The sequence below is a fragment of the Camarhynchus parvulus genome, chromosome Z, assembly GCF_901933205.1.
Source record: "Camarhynchus parvulus chromosome Z, STF_HiC, whole genome shotgun sequence".
Classification (NCBI taxonomy): domain Eukaryota; kingdom Metazoa; phylum Chordata; class Aves; order Passeriformes; family Thraupidae; genus Camarhynchus; species Camarhynchus parvulus.
In genome coordinates this window covers 59,591,099-59,617,976 of record NC_044601.1, presented here as the reverse complement: position 1 = coordinate 59,617,976, position 26,878 = coordinate 59,591,099, and the positions used below count along the sequence as shown (strand labels likewise).

At 39.7% G+C, this 26,878-nt stretch overlaps 1 protein-coding gene across 2 annotated transcripts; it reads left to right on the top strand.

Annotated features, from left to right (window-relative positions):
• The first annotated feature begins 11,087 nt into the window (after positions 1-11,087).
• Positions 11,088-25,958, top strand: TARS1 (threonyl-tRNA synthetase 1). Of its 2 annotated transcripts, none has more exons than XM_030968939.1 (19): positions 11,088-11,127; positions 11,369-11,449; positions 12,269-12,459; positions 13,494-13,617; positions 14,698-14,819; positions 15,041-15,158; positions 15,998-16,062; positions 16,144-16,222; positions 16,811-16,957; positions 17,847-17,945; positions 18,684-18,850; positions 19,358-19,520; positions 19,609-19,746; positions 20,437-20,514; positions 22,250-22,350; positions 22,461-22,565; positions 23,184-23,256; positions 23,986-24,100; positions 24,730-25,958. In XM_030968939.1, the coding sequence occupies exons 1-19, from the start codon at positions 11,107-11,109 to the stop codon at positions 24,876-24,878; spliced, it is 2,136 nt and encodes a 711-aa protein (XP_030824799.1). In that variant the 5' UTR covers positions 11,088-11,106; the 3' UTR covers positions 24,879-25,958. The 2 variants fall into 2 exon arrangements, with proteins under 2 accessions (XP_030824799.1, XP_030824798.1); XM_030968938.1 differs by having other exon boundaries at positions 11,369-11,473.
• The last annotated feature ends 920 nt before the right edge of the window (positions 25,959-26,878 follow it).

Below are 26,878 nucleotides of genomic sequence, written 5' to 3'. Positions count from 1 at the left end.
GCATCCCTGTTGAGTTCTACTCACTGGCTTAAAACTGCTATGTTTCAGTTTTTGTTAGCCTTTTCTGGAATAAAGTGATGTGAAATGTGCAAGATGTTTTGTGAAAGAGGCTTTGGAACACCTGATGCTTTTTGATTGACTGCAACAGCCTAAAGGATGGTGCTCTGTGGAGCTCTGTGTGCCCTGTAGCAGCATGCATCCTGAAAGCCAGAGCAGGGCTGCATATTTTGATGTTTTATGGTTGCTAGAGTGTGCCAGGTTTGTGTTTGAAAGGGGAGAGAACTGCTCCTGGCTTTACAGAAGGGGTTTGTTTAGTTCAGCACAGAGGTCGTTGTCAGGGCAGTATGTGTAAACTTAACTTTTGTTGCTGCCTTCACTGTGCAGGCTGTGAATGGGAAACCTGCACTCCTGTGGTGACCATCTGCCCACCTTTAAGATACCTCAACTAAATAAAGCAAGCTCAAAGCGCTTGTGCAATCACAACGGAGAAGTGGAATGAAAACAGCAGATAACATGATGTACAGAAATAATCATCAACATTTATCTAACAAGGCTCGGTAAAATAAAGAAGCTCAGAAATTCAAAGATGGGTAGTGTCTCTGAGAAATGTGCCTCTCGTAGTTTTATTTGATTACTGAATCAAACTTCAGAGTGTTCTTGAAGATTACATAAACATCCACCCTGGTGAAGCTGGTTTTGTGTGTTCCTGTGCTGTAAGTTATGTCAGGCATTTTTTGTTGTAAATGACTCCATATAACATAGAGGAGATTAAGCAGAAGGTTACAATATACAACACACCAGCCATCTTTACCACAAAGCTTGCAAAAACATTTTCTTAAGACACATTTTGAAATGCTGACCTTTGTAGTCATTGCTTTATGGTGACCCAACAGATGTGTTTACACCACCAAAATCTGGTCGGATCTCTCTTGATTTCCTTCTTCCCCCAGCAGAATACCTTTTTCATTTTACATGAAAAAGACATTTTACATGTGAGCTCCATGCTCTCCTAGCTGTCTTATTTGAGCATAAGCTGTATATATACAACAGAAGAGATAGTAACCCCATAAATCACAGGGCTGCTGCCCGTTTACATGGGCTGCTCCTTGTGAGGTACTGCTGGGAATGAATCAGAGTGGGAGAAGCAGGGCCAGCATGAGGCAAATCAAGAAACAAAAGGCATGTAGCCAGTACTGTGTAGCAGTAGTAGCGTCAGAGTCCAATTTCAGTGTTTTCATAAAAACATTTGGCCCACAGTATATGGCTCTTACTCACCTGAGTAATTGCATTCAGTGTTATGGGAGTCAGTGTCTCTGTGGGCCTAGAGTGCTATAAACATTTTTGTTCCTCTATGCCTGAAGTGTTTTTGTAAAAAAGAATCCCAGCCTGTGATGGACTTTTATTTCTCTGAGCCAAGAAGTTATGCATGAGAATTTACTTGTTAATCCCAATTCAAAATGTCACTTACTACACCATCATCAGTTCACTTACAGTATTTTCCATAGCTATAAATTCAACATTTCTCCACAGACATTATTTTTTTCTGCTACATAAATGCTTTTTAATAGGAACAAATCCTGCAGTTGCAGATTTGTAGCAGGCAGAATGCCCACAGACTGCAGTGAGAAGAGAGATTTCAGAATAGCCCATTAAGGACTAAAGTAATTTCAGACACAGGCTATTTTCTCCCCAGAAATAACTCAAACACAAGTCAAGAATCACTTGACTCGCTCCAGCTAGCATTAGCAGCAGTCTGAGCTGCCTGATGCCAATTCAGAATTTTTTTCACAGATGAGTTCGCTGAAAGCACAGTCCCACCTACAGGCTGAAAAGATGAAATGCTTTACCATCGCCTATACTGCAAATATACCCAGCCACTGAGACTTGCAAACTCTTTCCCTGTTTTGCAAGGTCTATTATCTTCTTATTTTAAGGAACCTATACTCCTTTGGAATGCATCTAAAGGGTTTCTAAATGCATCATGATGTATCTTGTGTCTCTTTTTGTGTTCTGTGACCTTACCTTCATATATGTCTGTTACATAAAAAAAACATGGTTTTCAGGTGAAAATACCGCCGCATGAAAACCCAAGATGAGCCAATCTGATGCTAAAAAACAGATGGAAATGTGAATTTATTTTTTCCTTGTGACACCAACTTCTGTGGAGATATAAGAACCACAAGGTCATAAAAATGCACACAAAACATAGATGTACATACATACAGATATATATATATATCTATACACACATGCATAGTAATAACACTTTGTTACTGCTGCCATCTGAATGGATTCCAGTTGACAGCAGAAAGAAAAGGCAGGCAGGTAGATGTCATTTTTATTTCATGAATGCAATGCTAGGATACAAAAGACTGGCTCCCACGCTGTTCTTTTCCAGAAATAATAACGGTTAAACTTCTTGTCATGAATGTTTAAGGAGGAACAATACTTCTTTTCTGCTGCCTGCCACTCCAGACAACATGCAACATGGGCAAAATGCAACATGCAACATGGGCAAAATGCAGCTTTATACACAGCAAACACTAGTTGCATTGTTCATTAGTGTTTTATGGAACACTTGTGTTTCCACTGAAGCCTATGAAAGAACATAATGGCGAGAAGTTGGCATCACAACCCTCCAGATAACTTTAATTTCTAAGAAAGATGTTTTTGCAATTATTTTCACTTAAAAAACGTATACCTACATTACCAATTTTGCAAGTACTTGTAGTCAGCATAGTAATATTAAAAATGCAACTATTGCATTCTTTTTAACAGTGTAACCTTATACACTACCTTGAGTCATAGTGCCTCTCTGCTAAACTCACTTTCCTCTTCTGACTGGACTATGTTAGAAAATATTCACTTTGTTCAGGCAACCAGTTTCTGTATTTAGAGGCAACATCTGGATATAGATAATGTCTGGGAACAGATTTTTTTGCCAACTAAACTAAATTAGAAGGATCTAACTAAATTAAATTGGTTTGGATCCAAGTTTTTCCCGTGATTTTCACTTTTGTTTTCATTTCCACATGTCTTAGATAGGTCAGCACTGGATGGTCACTGGAGTGCACAGGATGGTGGGCACCTTGCTCCTCATGTGCATCTCTCTCCATCAAACAGCTGTATCATAGTTTGAGATAAAGAGCGAGTCATGAAATACAAACACCAGCTGTACCTTACCAATATAATGGCATTTCTGTCCAGAGGATTTTAAAGGTTTTGGTGAGCAAAGATCTTTGTGCTTGAGATCTAGTAACGCTACAATAGGCACCCATATTGCTTGTGAAAGAATAGTTAGAAATACTATCACGGTGTCCCTCAAAAAAAGAGTTGGGATCAGATCCCAGACCACTGACAACCAAGGAGCTGCATTGCTGTTGTGTGTAATCTCAAGACAGAAACTGTTCCAAAGTCTACTTTCACATGCACTCCCATATAAGAGGAACAGAAGTCTCACAACATAAAGAAACCAGACATCTATGCTTTGTCAGGATATTCAGCTCAGCAGAATGTGTCAGTTTACACAGTAATATCACCCAGGAAATGATTGATCTTTAGAGGCAAAATGTGGATTTTTTTTTAAACTAAATCAGCTCATTGATACGGTTTGTGGTTGTGTTGGCACAGTAGAGCAAGAGATCTGAAACAAGAGCAGTAAAATGCCACAGATGAGAGACAGGAACTTCTTAGTGGAAATTAGTACTGAGATCTCTGTATGTCTTTTCTCTTGCATGTTAGTTAATGATTAAACTACAGGGAATGCATAGAAAAAATATTTTTAGTACTATTGACAGATCTCATTCCACTGAGCTGATACAGAAAATATTTTAAATATATAATTAAATAAAAATAAATTGTATTAAATAAACTTGTGCTTCATGTGTCCTGTAATTTCCAGTTTATTAAAGCACTAATGTGATTTAAAAAAATCAATGTATGGACTTGGTGGAATACACAGTTGTCATTTGTCATCACATCACAGGAATGGGAACAAATGAGATTACTGAGTGAGAACAAAAGCTCCACTAACAGATGAGTTGATGGAGGAAGAAAAAATGCAGAGCAGAGTGGGATGCCAACAGTCAATAAAGAGATATAACAAAGCAAATAAAAAAGGACACCTTACAATTAATGGTAAACTGGCCATTTCACACATCAGTTAATGTAATTTAATCATAGCAAGATGGATAAGGGCTCAAAAAATAAAGCGAACAGTGCTTCACAGGTTCTAGTTCCTGCTAAAAGGCAGGAACTCAGCAGTGATGACTTCTGCCAGAAGCGGAGCCGGAGGAAATGGAGGTGTCCTCATGCTCTATGCAGAGAGAGAAAGGCCTTTTGGAAGTGTGGCTTCTATTCGCACACTGATAACAGAGGCCTTTGGAAAGTGATATATTCTTTATGTGCAGTTTGTCATGTATTTCTTAAGATCCTGCTTGTTCTTTCCATCAGTTTTATATTTTGCTCTTTCTGACAGCATAAGTGTTTTTATCACACACACACAGACAAAAAAAATGCTTGAAAATATTTAACTCATTCTCCTGTATGTACACTTGTAGACTAAGGTCAAAAGGACATAGGAATTCCTTGTGTTTGTAAAAAAAAATATTTCCTCATGTATTTTGCTGCCAACAGCAGCAGACAGAAAGAGCAAACGTATGTAGTGGTGAAAATGTTAGCAAGAATTAGACATCTTTCTGAAGAAGTAAGCAATTTTCACTTCCTTTTTCCTCTTAAATTTTCCCAACAGTTTTCACATTAAAAAAGGACAGAAAATATTGGGGTTTAATTCTTTTTGTCTTCAACCTTAATTCTTACACTGTTCTTCTTTTAACACCAGACAGATCTTTTTAAGCAAATGTGTTTGGTCAATTTATTTTTCTCAAAGGCAGCTGGGAGCTGGTCCAACATAGGACAGAGAAGAGCAAGACCCCAAAGTAATTTGTAGCTGAAGCAGGACTATTGGGTTATTGTGTACAACTGCCAAAATCAATAGGACTGCCATGAGTAAAAAAAAAGGCAAAAAAAAAGACTTAAGGTCATGCCCATTCTGGCAATAGTTGATGTGAAAAATGGGGCTTTCTGGCTGGTTTCTGCTGCCAGACTTTACTGCCCTTTCAGATATGTCAGGACAAGTGCGTGTGTAATTGCTATTTACCCTCATTCTGTCAGCCTGATTTGAGTGTAAAAGGTGTTTCTGTTAAACTAGGTCACTAAAACCAGGCTAGGGAGTGGATCCATATGAAGAAATGCCAAAAGGCTGGAGGGGGTGGTAATCTCTGGTGGAGGAAACAGCTCCAGGTGAGCTGCAATAACAAATTTCTTATCCCAAGGCAGCTGCACCTGAGATGGCATATTAGGTTCAGGTGATACAATACACAAATAAAGGTAGAAAATATGTATCTTTTACTATATTTCCTTCTCTTGTGGTTAACCCTTGGTGTCAATATTTAACCATGCCATTGTTTAAAGGAGTGATCGAACCTATGATGTTTGTGAAAGGTGGGCTTTATGTAGCAACATGGGCTGTGTACAATGAATGATGCAGTGCTTTCCTTGTAAGGGAGAATGACAAGAAGACAGAGCCAGAATCATGCCAAACTAATGGAGAGACATCAGGGAGACACGAGATCAATGAGAAGTACCGCTAGATGAATTTATTGAAACAAAAATAATTAATATAAGCTGCATTAATTACTGAACACTTCCATGATTAAATGAAACTGTGCTTAACTAGGCGATATTTCAAGCTGGTTCTACCCTGATTTTACCCTGTGTTTGGTTCTTGCCCAGAAAGTCATTAGCTGTTAATGCGGGAGGAAAGAGTACATGTTAAAAATTTATGCCCAATGAACTGGAGAGGTAGTTTGAAATCAAAGAAACAATTTGCTACTGCCCAGTGCTTTTCTGTTCAGGGAATTGTACAGAAGAACAGGACACAGTATGGAATGGAGCTCCTCATCCTAAAAAGCCACCAACTGAAGGCAAGTGAGCAATACTGAGCTGTCATATCAAATAAAGTGCTCTATGTCAGATTGAGCCATAGTTCTCTCTGCTCTGCAGGAATACTGTTCTTGTTTTAAGCACCATTGTTTTGAGAAAATCACGGACTGAGAAGGGAAGAATCATCTGGAAGCATGTTTCCCGAGACAGATTAAAATATTAAGTTTGCTTAGTGTAGGAAAGAAAAGACTGAAAAGATATGTTGTGGCCCTTCCATACGGAGCAGATGTTTCAAACATAGGGATGAGCTGGTTTTTCTGTTCCGTGCTATTGCCAAGACATCCAAACTATTCTTCTAGGTGAATTGTGAATAATTTAAACTTTGTATGTCCCCTTGGAATATCTTTTTCCTCTGACCAGCAAGTAAGAATGGAGTCCCTTCTGCCCTCTATCCCTGTAGTTATAAAACTTTGAAATAATTTTCCAGTTTTGTATTATTTTTAGTAATGTTCCAAATACTTCCAAGTGAAAAGGACACAAAGAAAAAAGCTTTTATATAACTTGTCGCAAGAGGTCTGACAAAATTCACAGTTATGATGTACTTCTTTTCATCAGCTTTCATGTGTTCCTTTATTTGAAGCAATGTTACTGGATTGTGTCCATGAAACATCACTAAAAAGGGATGTTAATGAGAACATCACCAGAACATTTGAGTCATAGCTAAAAAGAGAAACCAAGAACAGACTTTTCAAATAAAATAAGTTTTTCTGGAAATGTGTGAAGTTAGGTCATTACTGCAATGAAAAATATGGTCAAAGAGAAAAAAAAAATCCTAGAATGCAATATCTGACTTCCCTGTGTTGTCTGCAATTTCCTCCCAAAATTGTGAGATGAAGCCTTAGCAGAAGATAATGCAAGCATTTTTCACACCTTGGTATCTGGAGATAATTTCTAGTGCTCTGGAGTATGACAGATATTGCCTGGAGTAAGAAACTGAGTCTGGAAAATCAAAGGTTATGGACTGTACCCCGGAAATTACTGGAAATAGTATTTCCTGCTTCTAATGGCATTATGTAGAAAATTCCTCCATGTGCCATATCACGCCATGGTACAGGGGACTTTGCCCACAAAGAACATGGAGAAACACCTCAATCTCAGTAATGTGAAAATCACTTTTTTTTCTGGTAAGAGTGTCAGAAAGGGTTTTTTTTGGCATGGGGTTTTTTGGGTTGTTTGTTTGTTTGTTTGTTTGTTGGGGTTTTTTTTGGTGCTAATTATTTCTTAAATTTTAGAAATTATAAAATTTATCTTCTAATTGTATAGGTACTACATAAACATATCCATGATCTACCATTACAGAAAAATAAAATGTTATTTGGAGGGGAAAATTATCAGTGATATCTGTAAGAAAAAAAGGGAATTCCATTATCACAAATGTATCTGTCAAACCCCACATTCTCAAACTTTGAATTCTGAAATGCACACTAAAATGAAAAAGACTATATACATATATAATATATAATAGATAATATGATATATATTATCTATTATCTATTATATATTTTATAATAATTTGGGGGTGTTAAGAACAAAAGTTTAATAATAAAGTAGTTTGTATTCTGAAAAATTACATACATAACCAAAAAAGTTTTATGTAGTGCAATGACTTGGTGAAATGTTCAGTTAAACTAAAAGCTAGTTTTAATTTAGTTACGAAAACCAAGGATGCATCCAAGATCCAGAAATTTGGCAAGAAATATACAAATGTGATTTTTAACATGGTATTTAAGGACAGTCAAGGACACATGATTTTAATTTCTTAGTTTATCATCCCTCACTACACAAAATAGCTAACATTTTATTTTCCTTGTAAAATGACTGATGCCTCACTGTTTGATAACCTACAAGCAGGAAATGGAAGGCAGGGGCTCGGGATCCACATCTCAGAGCCCACTCATAAGACAGTGGAGACCAGAGTGGGAGTCACATCTGCAGACAGCACATCTTTTTCTGTGAGCAGTATCCAAAAGAAAAGCTTTAAATGAAAACAACAAACGATAGTGGCTGTACACAAAGCCACCACGGATATAGAACCAAACCAAAATGGTCTCCTTTTTTTGTGTGAAATACCAGTCATTTTTCTTGCTGTCCTAAAAACATAAGTATTTTAATAAGTCATCAGAAGCTGAAGTAATATCAAAAGTTATGGCTTAGATTTCATTTTCCTAGCACATTCCAGTTTGCTTCAGTTATTTTCACAATATTTAAATTTAATGTCAAATTAATTTTTTTATTTACCTTCACACATTTTTCAATTTCTGAATATACATTTCTAAGACAATTATACTAGACTTCTAAAAGGTTTACTGCTCTGTTGCATTAGCCATGGGGAAATTAATACAAGAGAAAACTGCACAAAAGTATTTAATTTCTTAAACCTGAGATTCTCATATTGGTATGCTTCCTTAATTTTGAGATAATAACTCTTTGCTTGAAGTGGGCTTATGGAAATCCACTAGGCCTGGAATTCAAATGGTATATTTTGAATCCTCAACATAAATGGGTGGCATTCATACAATTTTATTTTCAAATTAATTCAGAGTTTGTGAAATTACTAAATACAGTGTATATAGTTGATTTAATGTACACAAATATGAACAAACCCAGACATTTTACAGAAAGCCTAGTGAGTGATATATTACAAATCAGATGGTTTCCTTCAAGCAGCTGGTGCAAGTAAATGGTGTAAATGTGTTACATTCATTGCTCTAAATTTTTACTTGCATTTTGATTTCATTTTGATCTTTAGTTTTCCTAAATGAAATGTAAGCCAAGTAACCCTGCAATTCCACTAGAAATTTCTGACCATATTTTTCCCAACAAACTTCTCATGAAACAGAAACATCTATTCTTTGCTGATAATCATTAAAGCACACTGAAATCAATTTAAACTATTAGAGCATGGCTGAATTTAGTCGCACATCATTAATTACACTGTTTAAGAGTGAAGTCAGTGAAGCATTCACTTAATTTTGTCCTTTTTGCCATAAAACCTACTTCCTAAAGCCAAGAGCAGAGCGGAATTTGTGTCTCAGCAGATCTGCGTGTTTCTCTGCTGCCATCTTCTGGCACAAGAGACAGTTCCACAGTTTCCCAACTGCTTTTGAAATACTTAATTGTTTTTTTCTCTTGAACGGTATCAGTGTACGGTTTTGTTCCATTTTGGCCTTACATAATATCTATAAGTTTGGCAATGTTCTGTCTCTTAGCCACTTGTAATTTGTCCCCCCAGAAAAGATTTTAGGAGACTTGCAAATATAAAGATTAGTATTATAAAACAAATGCCCTTAGTATTACTAAACATTGTATTTGTACAAAAGAGCCTACATATATTATTAAACTTATCTGTTTAATAAATGTTTTTGCCATTATTTATGCTGTTCATATTTTACTTTCAGACCACAAATGAACTATCTAGATCTAGGCCTGATTGTGTCTTTAAGTTCTTATTTACTACACCTTCCCATTTTCATATTTTAACAAATAGATTAAAATACTTGCATTATTTTTTAAGCTCCTACATTTGTGGTGAAATAGCCCAGTGACATTCTCTCAACCATCCTTCACCGCTACATAACCACATATTTGAAAGCTATATAAAACATCTTTTTTTTTTTCCCTGAACATTTGGCTCATAGCACTTAAGTCCATGGAGGATGAGGTGCCCTGATATCCATCTGGGAACACTTTTACACACTCTAAACTCCTCAGTCACTGCTGCTGATAAAGAGAAGGCAGCTATTCCAGGACGCAGAATGGTCGTGTTGGGTTCTCTGCAGGCAGCAGAAGTCCGTGGCAAGTTTTGACCTGTGATTAACTCTCTTCAAAGTAAGGATGTTATGCCAGGATTTCCTGAAAACTGAAATCTGGTAATGAACATCTTGCTTAAACTGGATGAGTTCACTGGTATACCAGTATGCCTAAGGTTACAAACACACGTAAGGCCTCGGGACTGGCGACTCTGGGAGCCTCCATGAGATTGTGCTGAAAGATAGTAACTTTACTGAATGAAAATATTATTATTAGAGAACAACAGCAGGAGAGGAGTGAAAGATGGTTACAGAGCAAAAGTCAAGCCTGAATATCGCATCTTTTTCTTAGAGGTGTCTGTAGCTTCCGAGCCACTGACCTGAGGCTTCCCTTGGGACAGCTGCAGGTGCTCCTGCAATTCAAGTCTGACACAACCACCTCAGAATCTCTTCTACGTATTTTTTTTCCCCTCCCCTGGGAAATCAGACAGTGGTCAACCTGATTTTTTTTATTTTAGTCTCTTTCACAAAGAGCACTCCCAATCACTGATCCGTGCTTGACTGAACATCTGTGGGAGAATGGTAGCAAGGTATCCCTGGGTTCTGGAGTGAGTCCAGAGAAAGGTCAAGGAGCTGGGGAAGGGTCTGGAGCACAAGTGTGATGAGGAGCAGCTGAGGGAGCTGGGGGTGCTTGGAGAAAAGGAGGCTCAGGGGAGACCTGATCGCTCCCTACAACTCCCTGACAGGACAGTGTAGCCAGGTGGGAATCCACCTCTTCTTCCAGGCAACAACTGTCGAACAAGAGGACCGTCTTCAGCTGCGCCATGGAAGGTTTAGGCTGGACATTAGGAGGAATTTCTCCACAGAAAGGGTGATTCGACACTGGAACTGGCTGCCCGGGGGTGGTGGAGTCACCGTCCCTTGGAGGTGTTCAAACAAAGACTGGACATGGCACTTAGCGCCATGGTCTACTTGACAACGCGGCGTTCGGTCACAGGTCGGACTCGCTGATCTCGGGGATCTATTCCAACTTAATCGATTCTGTGATTCTTCCCGCGACAGCGAGCAGAGCGCGGTTGTGCGAGCGCCGGGCCGCGCTCGCCGCCTTCACGGGCGCGGACAGAGCATGGGCCGCGTCCAGCCACCGCACCCCGTGACGGGCCGCCTTCGCTAGGGCCGCGTTCGCTCGCACCAGCCCAGGGCGGCCCCGGACAGCCCCGCTGCCCCGCACGGCTCCATCACCCCGCTCCCGCTGGGGCCGGGCCGGCGCGGCCGCCCCCGGTTGCATCAGCCGCGGGCCGAGCGGCGCCTGCGCCGAGCCGCGCCCGCCCCCTTCCCGGGCGGCTCCGTGGCCATGGCGGGCGCTGACAGCCAGGTGGGCTCCGCGCCGCGGCTCGGCAGCGCGGGCCGGCGGGGGAGCTGGGCCTCTTCCCCAGCATCTCCCCAGCTCCGGGGGGTGGTGGGGTGTGCTCCAAGGAAAAGGAGCTGGGGGCACGCGGGCTTTGCGGGACGAGGAGGTCGGGTCTTTTCCGCAGTGTGTGGGGCAGGGGGGACTTAAAGCGCCTTATGTGTGAGGGACTGCCGGGGCTTGACTAAATGGTGTTCGCCCTCCGCAGGTGGACGCTGGGGAAGAGAAGAAGGCAGAGTGCGGGAAGAAGAAGATGAAGGAAGGGGCTGGCGATGGAGGGCGGTCGGAGGTGAGCAGCCCCTGGGCCGCGGAGGTGGGAGCCTGAGGAGTCCTCGTTACTGCCTTCTGTCATTGCTACAGTTTGTCCTTCTGGGTTGTTTTATCAGGCGATACAGTTACGCCTCCGCCTGTGTGCCTTGTAGTGCCGTTGTTGGCTTTTTACATTAAGTTGCATTGGTGTAATAGGAGAAGAGCTCACATTCCCATAGCTGGGTTAGGTTATGCTTTTCCCTGTGCCTCTTTGCAGCGAGAAGCAGGCAGCAGATCGCCGAGGTGAAGAAAGCCTGCTTATGGTGCTCTTGTCTTCGTGGTGGGTGAGCACAGATTGCTGTGAGCACACGGGCAGCCAGCTGCCAGTCAGCAGCGGTGCTGAGCCAAGTGCATGGCTGTGCCCGGGCGGATGGTCCTGACGTCAGGACACGTGTTTAAACTGGAGTCAGTTCCTGTCCGGGTGGCTCAGGCTAGAGTGCTCCCTCAGCTTTTTCACCTAATAAGAAAAGTCTTGCTTTACGTTGAACTTACGGTTTTTTTCTAGTTGACTTTTGTCCTTGCATAGTTTATTAGATGGTGTAGTTGTTGGGTAACATATGTGGTTTATTGAACAGGTGTACAGTGGTACAGATTTCGTTAAGCTGAAGCCTTGTGGTATTATGACATAATTAATACTATATAATCTGAAATAACGGTGATTATTCATTACATGTAGCACACAGATATCATCCCATAGTTGCTTGTGAAAGGTATATCTGTTGTGTTAGCATTCTTGGCATGATGTGCTGTCAGATTAATACTCAGATTAATAATTTTCCTTTGTCTTTATTATATACAGCTAAATCCCTGGCCTGCCTTTATCAATGAGCGTTTGGAGATGTACAATAAACTTAAGGCTGAACACGATGCACTCCTTGCAGAAAGAGCTGCAAATGACAGTAAACCCATTAAAGTTACGTTACCTGATGGCAAGCAGGTTGATGCTGAATCTTGGAAGACTACTCCTTATCAAATTGCATGTGGAATTAGGTATGTTTCTGTTCTGTGATGCTACATAGTCATTGTCAGACAGTGAGTTTAAGGGGATGGGTAATGTATAATTAATTTCTTTGTTATTTATCTCAAGTCTTCTCAAAGCATCTTGTATGCAATGAACTGAAGGTAACTAGCAGAGTTTTAGTTTTGGAGTACAGTTTTCTTTTACCTTATCAAGATGCAGTTCCTGACATTAAATAAGAATAGAACTGAGGTATTTTAGACACAATGTAGTAGTGTATTTTCCCATCAAAGTACTGCTCTTGCATTAAGAACTGATTTGCTAATAAATTACCAAATTGAATGTTAGCACTGCAAACCAGTTTGCATTGACCTGAGGAAGATGACTGCTGGGTGATGTTTCAATTGATTACAGAGAAATTTAACAATATGAGTATTCTTTGCTTTAATTTGCATGGGAGATATCTATTAAAAAGAGTGTTGCACATCTCCAGGTTACTCATAACTGCTGTGGAGTATTTTTGAATCATACACAGTGAACACGTCATTAACATTGCAAAGACTGGGCGATTCCTGAAGGTGAAATGCCCCTTTTTAATTGTTTTTTTCCTTTGTCCATACTAAGGTGCCATGTCATTGAAACCTCGTTTGCTTCTGTGATTTGGGATCATGAAAAGAGTATTTTGCCAAGTTGATACAATCAGTAAAGCTACTATGTCAAAAATGGTGTTTGATAGCTTTTAAGAGAATGGTTCTCTCTTACATGCAGTAGGATTGTGAAGTCAGGTTTGTACTTGGAGGATGCTGCCTCTAAGTCAAATAGGTGCGAAGGTTAAGTGTATAGCAGAGTTTTCTTCCCATATCCCTAAAATATAAGTATGGTTTTTCATGAATGTTCAGGACTGGCTAAACTGGTCATTTAATTAGAATTTATTTATGACGTTATATCCACTCTGAGCACTCTAAAGTCTCATTCAAACTGGAGGACAAATTTGGATAACTTCTGCTTGCTGATTTCAAAGTACAATGTACTTTCTTATAACTGTACTTCTGTGTTTGTTCTGTAGTCAGGGATTAGCTGACAACACGGTTATTGCCAAAGTGAACAAGGTGGTTTGGGATCTAGACCGTCCTTTGGAGGAGGATTGTTCCTTGGAGCTGCTGAAGTTTGAAGATGAAGAGGCTCAAGCAGTGAGTATCTTTTACCAAAACGTTTTTTGTTTCAGCTTTACATTTAACTCAGCCTCTTGCAGTTATTTAAATATTTACTGTGTTCAGAAGATGGAGAAAACAGGTTTGTGGTTTAGGTACATCTGCATTTCCTCATAGCTCCTTACTGAAGAGTTGTGGTACTACAGGTAATGTACATTCTGCTGTGTACTTGTAGCCAAGTCTGCTTGCAGTTGCTGTAGTTCTTGTTAAAAATTTGTATTTTCAGCCTTCATGTTAATGTAAAGTAGGTCTTTTGAACTAATATCTTCAGCACTGATTTTGGGAACAAAACTGAGTACAATACTTTCTGTGTAGAATCATAAAGGTATTGAGTAGACTGCTTTTTGCTCTTTGTGTATGCAAAAGTATCTACTTTTTTATTTTGGCTATTCAATCAGATAAATGTCGCCAGCCAGTAAATTTGTGATTAGGTTCTTTAGGAAAAAAAATCAGTTGGTACAAGAAACTGTCAGTCAAACTCATCACAGAAGTCTTACATTCAAACCTAGGGTCTTCGTATTGGCTTAATGACAGCTCCAAGTTTGTGGTTTTGATTTGTGCTACCAAGGCAGACTAATTCTTAAGCGATTTGGTTTTGTCAAAACCTCAGGTGTTCTACAAGATGGAGTGTGCAGGATTTCTTATGCATAAGATTGCTGGATTAGAACCACAGCCTTATGTTGAAAGCACATCTTTTGGTCATTATGCAGATCTGATTGATTAAAGTTCATAGAAAAAAACGGTTTCTGAATTAGTATCTTGACTTCTTGAGAATAATTAAATCATATTAGCAACAGTTGAAAGTAAGAATTGTTTGGTACCAGAATGTAAGTTTTCCGTTTCCACAGTTTTCCAGTGGAAATACTGCTTTTTGGAAACATTGATGCTGAGGATGCGAGTGGTGCTGGCAGGTCACTTCTGTTCTGCAAACTGCTCTGATTTGGGATGTGCCTCAAGTATCCTTGAAAGCAAGCATTTCAGAAAAGGTTTTAAATGAAACAATTGGAAATGCATCGTGTTTATTCAAAACTGATCCATTCTGTTTTTTACTTCTGTTAGGTCTACTGGCACTCAAGTGCTCACATAATGGGTGAAGCTATGGAGCGAATCTATGGTGGCTGTTTGTGCTATGGCCCACCAATAGAAAATGGATTTTATTATGACATGTTTCTTGAGGAAGGGTAGGTTTTGTATTTTTCTTTATTTAGGAGCTAGGGGTGGGTGGCAGTCAAAGCAAAATTTCTGCTGTGTGCTTGTTCCTAGAACAAAGTCATATGTACTGCTGCAGATGGTTTTGGTTTTTTTGCAGGATGTCCCAACCACAGGTTGGTGCATTGCACCAGGATGAAAAATTGCAAATGAAAGCAAAAATTACTCACCTCTCTCTGTGTGTTTATTTTAGGGGTGTATCAAGTAATGACTTCTCTGCTTTGGAAACATTATGCAAAAAGATAATGAAGGAAAAACAAGCCTTTGAAAGACTGGAAGTTAAGAAGGAAACGCTGCTTGAAATGTTTAAGGTGGGCTGTTACAGAAGGTTGTTTCTAGCCTCATGCAAGTATTTGTAATTTCAGGGCATGTGTTACTAGTGGTAAAAGAAAGTATATCAAATTTTTAAAGGTAATATGTTCTTAGAAACTCATTTTTGATACTTAACCAAAAAAAAAAGAAAAATAAAAGGAAGTCATTTTTAGGCTCTTGGAAGTAGACATTCTGATTTTTTAAAATTTCCCCAACATGATCTAACTGAATTCTGTGAAGCCACATTCTTTATTTACTTCCCAGAAATGTAAATTTGCAACAAATTATGTATGCAGTTATGTTGTGTTACCATATTATGTATGCAGTTATGTCTGTGGTGATACTGTGACTGTATATGTTGCTGCTGCATTCTGAAAGCTTCATAAAATATTTCTTAGAATATAGGACTTCTAAAAGAGTGCAAGGAATGCTAAAACCTGACCCTTTCCAGTATCTAGCTGCAAATAATTTTTTGGCATTCCTGAGGTAGACATTGAGTTTTCACTGTTACGGCATCAGGAGAATCATAGCGTCATTCAGGTTGGAAGGTACCTCTGTAGGCGTCCAGTCCTGTCTCATGCGCAGGACATGGGGTCAGACATGGAGACACTGAGGTCAGGTTTCCTGGGCTTGTCCAGTTGGGCCTTCAAAACTCCAAGGACAGTGATTGCACACCCTGCTCCCTGGGCACCTTGCCCTACTACTGTCTGTACTTCTGTCTGTCTCTTTTACAGGCCTGATGCAACACAGCATCAGGTTTGCAAATAATTTAAACTGTTGTCCACTTCTCTTTTCTAAACAAGGAATTAACAAGTATGTGTGCTGCTTTTCTTCTCAGTACAATAAATTCAAGTGTCGCATCCTGAATGAGAAGGTCAATACCCCAACTACTACAGTGTACAGGTAGTTATGCATGGATCATAATATTACTGGGTTTCTGGTTCTGGGATTAAATATACCAAATAAATGCTTTCCTTTTCTTAGGTGTGGTCCCCTGATAGATTTATGCAGAGGGCCTCATGTCAGACATACTGGCAAGATAAAGACCATAAAAATTCATAAGGTAAGTGCTGGAACTGTCCTACACAAATGTTTTCACTGCAGCACTTCACATACATTGCTGCCATTAGAGTTAGCCAGGAATGTACTGTGAAACTGTACATTCCTGGCTAAGGAATTCCAGGTTACTGTGTAACCTGGCCAAAAACTTGGTGTTACAGATTGTGAAAGGGTTGTATGCTAGAATGATATTCACATGGTGTGAAGCCCAACTAGGTGTCCAGGGCCTGCAGTTCCAGTACAGGAGTGTGTGTTTGGTTTAAAGTTTGGCTGAACTGTGTCAATTAGAATTCATAATTTCTGCTTAGCTGATGTTTATAGCTAATTGTGAATAAACAGTTGGAATACGATAGCTACAAAACAGATGGGCTTTTAAAAACGGCAAGAGCCTGAAACCATTTTTACTTACTGTATTTACCTTTAAGGATTTTTCTGATCAGTGCTCTAAATTTCACATTAAAAATCTCCTTATGACTTAGTTGTTCCACAGTAATCATTTATTAATAATTGTATGCCTTTTCATAGCAGGCAGAAGTAGTAAAATGTGGAGGCTTCCCCCTTTCTGCAATGTTTAATTTCTTTTTGCATTCAGAATTCTTCTACCTATTGGGAAGGCAAGGCTGATATGGAATCCCTCCAGAGGATCTACGGAATTTCATTCCCAGATACAAAAATGCTGAAGGAGTGGGAAAAGTTCCAGGAGGAGGCTAAAAGCAGAGATCACAGAAAAATTGGGCGGGTGAGACAGCTTTTCTAGTGATATATTCCAAAAGCACTGTGTGGATATAAGCCCTTAATTGAACGCATCTTGAGGATAGCCTATACTTACTGCCACAACCAAGGCGTGACGCGTTTTTATTTTCAGTTGGGTTATGAAGTTATCTGCTTTTCTCGGGAGCATCAAAGTCCTAAAATAAATAACTTCTTTATTCTTTCAACACAATGACATCGTTATTGCACACGTTGATCAGAACAGAATATAAGGACTTCAGCCTGCAACCCATGAATGCTCCAGTCTGCAGGCGCTGCCCATTCCTACACAGTTTGCTGCAGCCTGTTCATGCAGTTCTTTCCTTCTGCATGATTTCAGAATTTCCAGTATACAGCTGTGGTTTTTGGTTGGCTGGTTTTTGGGTTTGTTTTTTCAGATGGAAACCCCTGTCAGTTAACTGATAGTTCTGAACAGGGTTAAAATGTCTGCTGCTAGTACATTATGACAAAATTCTGAAGAATTCCCCATATGCAGATCTCAGGTGTGTGCACAGTTTGTAGTTCACACATTCAGTTTATGTGCAGATAATTAGAGAGCTGCAGAAGCAGAACTAAACATTGACAAGTGAATGTGCAGAGGGAGCCGTGAGGGCACAGTTGGGAGTTAAGTGTAAGGTTTTGGCACATCAGTAATGAGTGAAACAGGAAACTGAAAAATTTTCCTCCCTTATAACTGCTGGCAGACATAAAAATACTAGTGAAAATGCATCTGGTGTATTGGCTATTGCTTTTTTTCCCATGTTTTTCTTTTTGAAACTCTTGTTAGTGATGACCAGTCAGTAGCAATCCATTTGTCAATGTTAAATGAAAAAGGTAGGGTGCAAATACTAATTTCTTAAAGTATTATTTTCCTGCAGGACCAAGAACTGTTTTTCTTCCATGAGCTCAGCCCTGGTAGCTGTTTTTTCTTGCCAAAAGGAGCTTACATTTATAACACATTAATTGAATTTATACGGGTAAGTAATATCTTTTGGAAATCTTGTAGGAGAAATTGCATGATTTAAAAAAATACATAACAGCATGCTATGTTTAACAGTATTAATAGCCCTTCATTTCAGGTTATCTTTTAGTTGTGTAAGCCATGGAACTAAAGTAACCTTGGTTCTTTGAATTGGTCTTGTCACAATCTCTGTGAAGTTATGTTTTATCAGTACTTTATACCTCAGTTAAAGCTGTGATAAAGGTGCTTTGTCATAGGAATTCTTTGACATCTAACTACTATTAGCTCTACTGTGCTAAGCTCACACTGCTGCTGTTCCATTAATGCATATTGATTTGTTTTAATAAACATACTTAATTTGACCTTGAAGACCTATTTGTTTTGAAAATATATGTAGGAAAAGAGTTCTGATCTTCCTGCTCTAAGATTTGAGGTCTGTGTTACTACTGTATATTTGGGCTGCAGTGAAATGTATCTAGGGTCATGGAGTAATTAGAGACTGCTGCATTGCTTGCAGGGAGGAAACTTGTTCTTCTTGCTTACTTTCTACTAGAGAAATTGTTTGGGGGAAGGGTGGTGGAAGGGATGTATCCTTGGGTGTCCAGCTTCAAGTTGTGTCTTTCTTCCTCCGTTCCCTTCCTAAGTCATGGGACTTTCATATGGCATCGCTTTTATATTTTTTTGGCTGCAGATTGAAGCCTGTACTTACCTTTGTTTTCTTTATTATTTATTTTATATACTGTGCCTGTTCTAGAGTGAGTATCGAAAACGTGGATTCCAGGAGGTTGTCACTCCAAATGTTTTCAACAGCAAACTGTGGATGACTTCAGGGCACTGGCAGCATTACAGTGACAATATGTTTTCCTTTGAAGTGGAGAAAGAAATCTTTGCTCTGAAGCCTATGAACTGTCCAGGACACTGGTAAGTACATAGCAAATTCAGTTTGCCAGAGATTGTGCTGATTGAAAAAAAACCCAAGTGAAATCCACTGTGCTTCCTTTGCCTGTGTAATTGTAAGGATGGCTACTTTCAGTTATTCATTCTGTCAGGAATGATGTAATTATATGTCTTGCTGTGTACATGCTGTCTTCACTTGAAACACTGAGAAATGTCATGTCATTTTACCATCATTAGAGTGACCCCATCATTACTGGGGCAGTTTTTATGTCAGTTTTGTGGCAGTTCAGGCATTCAACTTTTAAAGCTCAGTTTTAGGAGCTTTTTTATCTCTTTTCTGTGAAGAGGGGAAGGCCCACCAGCTGTTGAAGGAGATTGTTTCCCTGACAAATCTAGATAAGACTGATGGCTCTGTCCAGATTACACCAATGACCTTACAGGCATGTGCTTCATCACTGGCTGCTTCTCCCTGACTGTTCTTTGCAGAATTTTGGTTCTGAATGAGCTTCAAGTAATAAATTTTTCCTTCAGCCTTATGTTTGACCATCGCCCGAGGTCGTGGCGCGAGCTGCCGTTGCGGTTGGCAGATTTTGGTGTCCTGCATCGCAACGAGCTGTCGGGAGCTCTCACAGGACTCACCCGAGTACGCCGGTTCCAGCAGGACGATGCTCACATCTTCTGTTCTATGGAGCAGGTGGGGGCTATTGCTGAGTGAAACTGGGTAGTAAAATCAGGTAAACTGAGATTTCCATATTTGAGACATGATTTCTGTTATCATCAAGATTGAAGACGAGATAAAGAGCTGTCTGGAGTTCTTGCGTACCGTGTATGATGTCTTTGGATTTTCGTTTAAACTGAATCTCTCCACCCGTCCTGAAAAGTACCTGGGAGATATTGAAGTGTGGAATCAAGCTGAAAAGGTAAAACAGTAGTCTTACTCTTTTTTGTGATGTAAAGCTTCATCTTCTGCAAGAGTTAACTGCCTTTTGGGAGGTACAGTGAAGCTGGGCTGGGCATGAGCAAAATAACTTTGATAATTGCCTTCAGTTCAGTCTGCCTGCTGTAAATAGTTTGCTCTCAGTACAGAGGCAGTCTCCATGTAAGCATCAAATGAACTCTTTGTCCTTGTCTTTTTTTGATAATAAAAAAGGAGGAAGAGAATCAGTTCTGGCAGCCCCTGTAATAAAACTTAAAGCCGTCTCCCAAAAGTGAGGCTGAAAGGGATGGGGTTGGCCACTGCAGGTGCAGTACTGGGGAGAAGATAGGGCAGGAATAGACATTTGGTGTACCAGGGCAGATTTCATCTCACCATTACCTACAAACTTTGAATTTAGTATAAAATGTTCTTATATCTTAGCTAATGCTTGTTTGGCCTCTACCAAAATGAATGCATTGATTTTGTGTGTTTAAATATGGACAAAATTAATTGGTTTGTTTTTGTTTTTTTTGCTGGTGCTCTTCCAAAACTTCCCTTTTTCAGAAAATAAATGTGTTTTGGCAGTTACTGAGAAGTAATGAGGGTTTGGTAGGGTCACCTATTTGTAGTAGCAGGCTGACCTGAAACTGTAATATGTAAAGAAACGCTGAGTGTTTATGTCCTTTATCTCCAGCAACTTGAAAACAGCCTCAATGCCTTTGGTGAGAAATGGGAGTTAAACCCTGGTGATGGAGCTTTCTATGGACCTAAGGTTAGTGTGTTGCTAACCCCTCCCTGGATTTGGTTTTTAATTCTTTTTGGGCAAGGCAAAAGGCTGGGATGAGGAAGAAGGGATTTTTTTTATGTTAGCCCATTTTAAGATGCTGTCTGACTGAAATTCGCTGTTTTTCCAGATTCATAAACTCTGACATACTTGAGAGAGAAATAATCTTCTATGATTCTGGTTTTCACATAGTTTTAACTGCTTTTACACTCATTTAGTTAATTAAACATAAATAAACTATTTATCTGCTGCTTAAACAGCTGACTGGTAGGTGACATAAACACAAGGTGGCACTGTATGACCTGTTTTAGCAGAGCAACTTCTGCATTGCAAATAATCCTTGCAGCAGTAAGTGAATCCTAAGTCAGGAGAAAATCAAAAGTAAACTTGCTGGTTAAACAAATTTTTATTCCTTTAACTGCAGAGTTTTGAAGTTGCATTGAGTTACTGGTGAGTTATGTTAGTTTAAAAATCCCCATGCAGTGATCATGTGAATTTGTTGGGTTTCTTAAGAACAGTCTCCTCAGTCTAGACAGATTAAATAGGGCTTTTTAGAAACTTCATTGTTACCCTTGCTCCGAAGGACACAGAGTATTATGAAATGGCTTTTAAATCTTTCCCTAATATGCCTACACTACATTTATATTTGTGTTCTAATCTAGTAAGCTGGTTCTGATTTCTGTATTTGTATGCCATTTGAATCAGTTTTGGTTTGTGTCATTTTTTAGGTAAAATGTGTTATAGCAGCTCATATTTATTAATTTCTGTATTTGACTGAAGAAAGACGAATATACAGGAACTTCTGTTAACATTAATAAATCTTACACTTGCTCTTCATACAGTCTGGATTTGAAATGAAATTAGGTTGTAAATAATGTATTTTGATTAGAAGCTCTTTGATGACTAGCTGAATTCTGATAAATTGAATTCTAGATGCAAAATTGAAAGACATTTAGATCTTGAGTTGTTAAAATACTCTGATCTGTTTGTTTATTACACAAATTAAAATAAGGCATACTGCCTTAATATTATAGCCTGATATATACTGGTAAAGTGATGAGTAAGTGAGCAATGTAATACATAAATAATGTCAGGACACTATAAGTCTACTCCTTTCTGTAAGTCTTCTCTGTCTAAGTTGTATCATAAGTGTACTCAGAATTTAAGTGTTAGATACAAAAGAAAGAACAGGCTTGACTCGTAGGTCAGAACAAGTGTCACTGATTTATAGGAGCTCCTGCTGGTAAGTGGACTATTTAACAGATTCTTGTCTCTTGTTCATGCCCTGAATTTGTAACACAAGATGCAAAGTCCTCCAATACTGTATAATGAAGAAGTGCGAATTTGCCACTTTGAGGCTGAAGAAGTCTCCTTTGTGGGGAGACATGTTCAGTTCTGCATTTACGTTCTGCTGTACTCACTCAGTGAAAAAGCCCATGAAAGTTCCAGACTTTGAAACTCACAATATGTCTGAGACATTAAATGTAGTTCCCATCCGATATATTATCTCTCTAGTTACTCACCCTGTTTTAGCTCTATCTAACATTTTTTGCATCAGAACCTGCAAAAATGAAAGCTGTTTAAACTGCATAGAATGCGCTGTTTAAACTGCGTAGAATTTCTCTGCATTGAGTGAAACTTTCCTTCTCAAAACAATGAATTTGCTTTCAGAGGAGAATGCTTGTCTCTTAACTGTAAAAGTTTATGTCTTTTTGTTCTTTAGATTGACATTCAGATTAAGGATGCCATCGGCCGCTACCACCAATGTGCTACAATTCAGCTTGACTTCCAGTTGCCAGTCAGATTTAACCTCACCTTTGTCAGGTAAGCACAAAGACTGGTGGCTTTAGTTTCTGTGTAATCTAGCTTCAGTGACACTTACAGGGATAAGGTTGCATCAAGACAAAAAGCCTTACAAAAGCATTTCTTTACAGCCATGATGGCAATGACAAGACAAGACCAGTTATCATTCACCGGGCTATCTTGGGATCTGTGGAGAGAATGATTGCCATTCTAACTGAGAACTATGGAGGCAAATGGTAATGTTGAAAAGTTATTATTCCAGTTCAAGCAAACTCTTCGTGTAGGAGAGAAATTAACCCCAAGTACTGGAGAGTCAAGAGGGTCTGTTTGTTGCACTTGCTTGCTAGGGCAACATGCCTAGGAATACCACAGGGCAATTTCTTCTGAACCACCTTCTTTAGATATGAAATTATTCAAGGTATGGTAGATTCTACATGACGCTGCCAATGCAGGTGCAGCATAGAGCTAGTCTGCCCACAGCATATGCATTCCAGCTACTTTTGCAGGAGGACCATCTTGGAAAGAGTCATATATGTAGGTGGTCTGCTTTACCTGTGTTAATACCCAATGGGAGTGACCCCTCTGATTCTGACAAGGATCAAAGGTAAAGGTTTTCCTGTGCTTAGTTAGTAATGAGCTCAGTGCTTGTGCCCACGCTGCAATCCTTTTAGACAGTCAGTTCTTTTGGGGAAATAATTGTAATGAATATAGGGCTCTCGTCACCTCTGAACCCAATCTGTGTAGCTGGCTTTAAGAGTCTCTTGTGTAGATTTTATTCCTCTCTGTAAATAGTATTTTTTGTAATGAAAAAAACAATGAAAGCTATATAAACTTGTTTTGTTTGTTTATTGAAGGCCGCTCTGGCTGTCCCCACAGCAAGTAATGGTGGTACCAGTGGGACCAGCATATGATGAGTATGCTCAAAAGGTGATGTATATGGTTTCAGGGCTTTGATTTCAGTATATTGTATTGATCTGAAATACTTAATGATTAATAGTATTTATTTCAGAGATGTATTCCAAGTCTTTGCATATTACATTGAGTCATTTTTCATATCACAGTGACAATTAGCTGCTGAAGTTGTAGATCTCTTAAAGATAACATGGGTTGGATATTGGATATGTGAATAATAAATGTTGATCTTTGTGGGACTTTTATTTTCAGAAAACTTAGTTTTTCTCTCGCTCAGATCTGTCTTACCCTTCAGGTTCTAGTCCCCCCCTGGCCATGTGCCTCTTGCAGAGCAGTAAGAAAGATGAAGATGAGTCTTTGCAGATCTAGCATCCAGCACACCTCTGCCTGTAGTTCTTTCAAGCACATTATATACAAATAAAATAGTTTGCAAAATTTTTTTAAAAAATCTCTTCTAATCAGTAAGCTACATCATCATGTTGCCTTTTACAGTATCAAACTCAAATCACTACTCAGCCCAAACATTAGATGTTCACATCACTGCTTACTTATTTATTGTGTGTATAGTTGCATGATAGCTGACATATTTTGATTTCTTGAAGTGGACTCATCTCAGAAGCCTGAACCCATGACAGTGCCTTTGTTTCAGGGTTCACATAATCTGAAATGGTTTAAATCTAGAAGTTGTGTATAGTTCATGGTCATGAATATCCAGTAGTGACAGTTCTGATATTTTTTCCTTAGGTCAGGCAGCACTTCCATGATGCTGGATTTATGGCAGATGTTGATGTAGATCCTGGGTGCACGCTGAACAAGAAGATCAGAAATGCTCAGCTTGCGCAGTATAACTTCACTCTGGGTAATGTATTAGTTACCTTGTACTGGCTGACCCTTTTGTTACAGGGTTTGATCATTTTATGAACAAGGCAGAGAGTTGTAATCAGTGTTTTAGGTCAGTTTGTTCCTGAGAGTCTCCCCTGCAGAGAACCTCTCCTGCTGACAGTGGCATTCCTGGTTTGGATTAGTGTCCCTGAAGGGAGATCACTGTGACCCAAGGCATTACTGATACTTTTTGCTGTCTTCTGGTCAGCAGTATGGGGATAGATGGGAAGTCTCTTGTCCTTTATCAGTCAGATTTTAAGTAATGTTCCATCCTCTCAATAATTTATGCTCTTGCTTCTACTTCAGCAAAAGAAGTATGTTTCCATTGCATTCAGCCGTGGTACACTTCTGAACTAGGCATGCATGCATAAGAGAGGCCTCTTTCAGAGAGAGTGATGCAGGAAAAATTAGAAACTCATCCTGAAGTACATGATTTGAAGCAGCTTGTTAGTCCTGTTGTGTGAATTGGGGATCTAGCATTGGCCTTAAAACCATCTGGGATCCATTAAGAGTAGAAGGAGCCTTTGACAGAGAAACTCTGCCCCCCAAGTAACTGAAAGAATGGTGAAGATTCACTTAATTCCTTTGCCTCTTGGTTGTTTGTAGTTGTTGGTGAAAAGGAGAAGGCAAGTGGAACAGTGAACATCCGCACCCGAGACAACAAGGTGCATGGGGAAAGAACCATTGCAGATGCTGTGGAGAGGCTGCTGCAGCTGAAATCCTCTCGTTCCAGACAAGCTGAAGAAGAATTTTAACACCATCTGCTCTACCTGGCATATAAAGAATTTGTAGTTTTCCTAATTTAGTTAACCAGAGTTTTTGTTCTGAGCCAGATTTGAAGTATATTTCACATTTGGACCTCTTGCTCATTTTAATGGGGATCTTTCTTTAGTCAAAAATGCCTCTTTTTGTATAAAAAAAATCAAGTTTTTCGAAAATGCTGGAGTAAAGTTTCCTGGCTTTTAACCAGTGACTTATGAAGCAAGATGAAATTACTTTCTGTGACTGTAAGGGAAGATTGAAACATTAATCAGGGGTATCTCTGGCATTCTATCTGCCCTGTTAAGAATAACATACATTTTGATAACATATTTTTCATGTCAGTTTAACAGTAGACCTCAGGCTTAAGAACCCACATAGTAACCATGTGCTGCAGCAGCAGCTTCTGGAGTGTCTCCATGAGCAAAGAAGGTGATACCTTGCCATCCTGTCTCATGGTCTCTTACCAGCTGTGAATATATTGACTCTCCAGAACTCCCAGTCACATGAATAGGGACATGAACAGAGGCCTCCTGCTTCCATAGTGGTTGTTAGCTCTGGCAGTGTCTCAGCTCCTGAAGTCAGGCATTCCTGACTCCACAGTGGGGCCCTGTGCCACAGAGCACAGGGCTGCTAACCAGAGCCTACTGTGCCCCTTTCCAAAGGCAGTCTCTGAAATGTGCTGGCTCTGCAGGTAAGGGCCTCAGAGCTGTAGAAAGGGGATAACACTGTCTGGAAAAAGCAGGGCACAGTAGGGCTGAGGAAACCAGTAGTATTAGGGACAAAGGGTGTTTCTGTTCATGTCTCTGAGCTGTCATTACAATAAGGGCATCTGTCACACAGAAACAAGAATGTACTAAGGTAGTGATTATTTCTTTTCACTTTAATAGGTACAGTCCCATCCAGGCTTCCTTCCCAAGCCTCTAGTCCAAGGTATCACTTAATTAGCAGCTCTTCCTAGCTTACTGCTGAGGGCTCTCATCTGTTGATTCTGGGTTTGGTTTGGGGTTTTCCTCTACATCTGGCTAACAAGAGGCAAATGTCTGTCACTGACAAAAAATAAAATCTTGGCCTGAGTTTTTTTTTTCATCTTTTTTATTTTATTAATCTTAACTAGCTTGAACAGTTTCAAAAGGTGGTTGATAACTGTTCATTTAAAAAGAAAAAAAAAGCTATTGCTACAGCCTGAGCAAAGATCAGACAAGTCTGAGGACAGGTTTGAGCTCGCTCACCTTTTGAAAGCCTCCATGTCTTGCCATTTCCATTATTGTCTGGGCAGAAGCATTTAATCCTGCGTTTTCTCACCTATTTTACTCAGGGGTGATGGTCACATCTATTCAGTATTTGAACCCTTAGTGAATTTAGACTCAGCAGACTCTAACCCCAGCAATTTTCCACAAAATCTATTTCATCCTACTTTCATTCATGGAGATTAAAGGTTCCATCTAACTGCTGTAGGGGGAAGAGGGGGAAATTGATTTTTTTCCCTGCCTTGCTGCTTTCAGAGTTAATTTTTTAAGGGTTGTTATTTTCTGTATTTTGCACCTGCTCTTCTTTGCTGAGAAGTGGCTGTTGCCCATGCAGTCACTGCAGTGGAAGCAGATGTCAGCTACCCCTGGGGCAGCAGGACTTCATCAACTGGTGAAGCAAACCCAGTGTAGGTACCAGTGGCCCAGAGTAAAGGAGCCACTAGTTCTGTTTCTCTCTAGAAATTGTGCTTCATATTGCCTTTCCACTGGTGTATTTGTTGATTTGCAGAGATCTCTCCTTTCCTTTTGTGGGAATCCCTGGGCATACCAGGCTGCCCAGGTTGTGTAATGAGAAGCTGGAGCTGTAAAGCAGCATTTATGGCACAGCAGGTGTCGGTTTTGGAGAGTCTGTCCCTCTACAGCAACCTCATTTGCTGAGATTGTGCTCTTAAATACCAGCAGAACAATGGGTATTTACTGTGTGCACACATTTCTAGAAACACTGCCCAAGGCAGGGTTAGGCACAG

Coding starts and splice junctions, on each gene's coding strand:
- TARS1 (XM_030968938.1), top strand. CDS start 11,107: ATGGCGGGCGCTGACAGCCAG. Junction 15,159..15,997: donor CGCTGCTTGAAATGTTTAAG/GTGGGCTGTTAC, acceptor TTTTCTTCTCAG/TACAATAAATTCAAGTGTCG. Junction 16,223..16,810: donor AGACCATAAAAATTCATAAG/GTAAGTGCTGGA, acceptor TTTTGCATTCAG/AATTCTTCTACCTATTGGGA.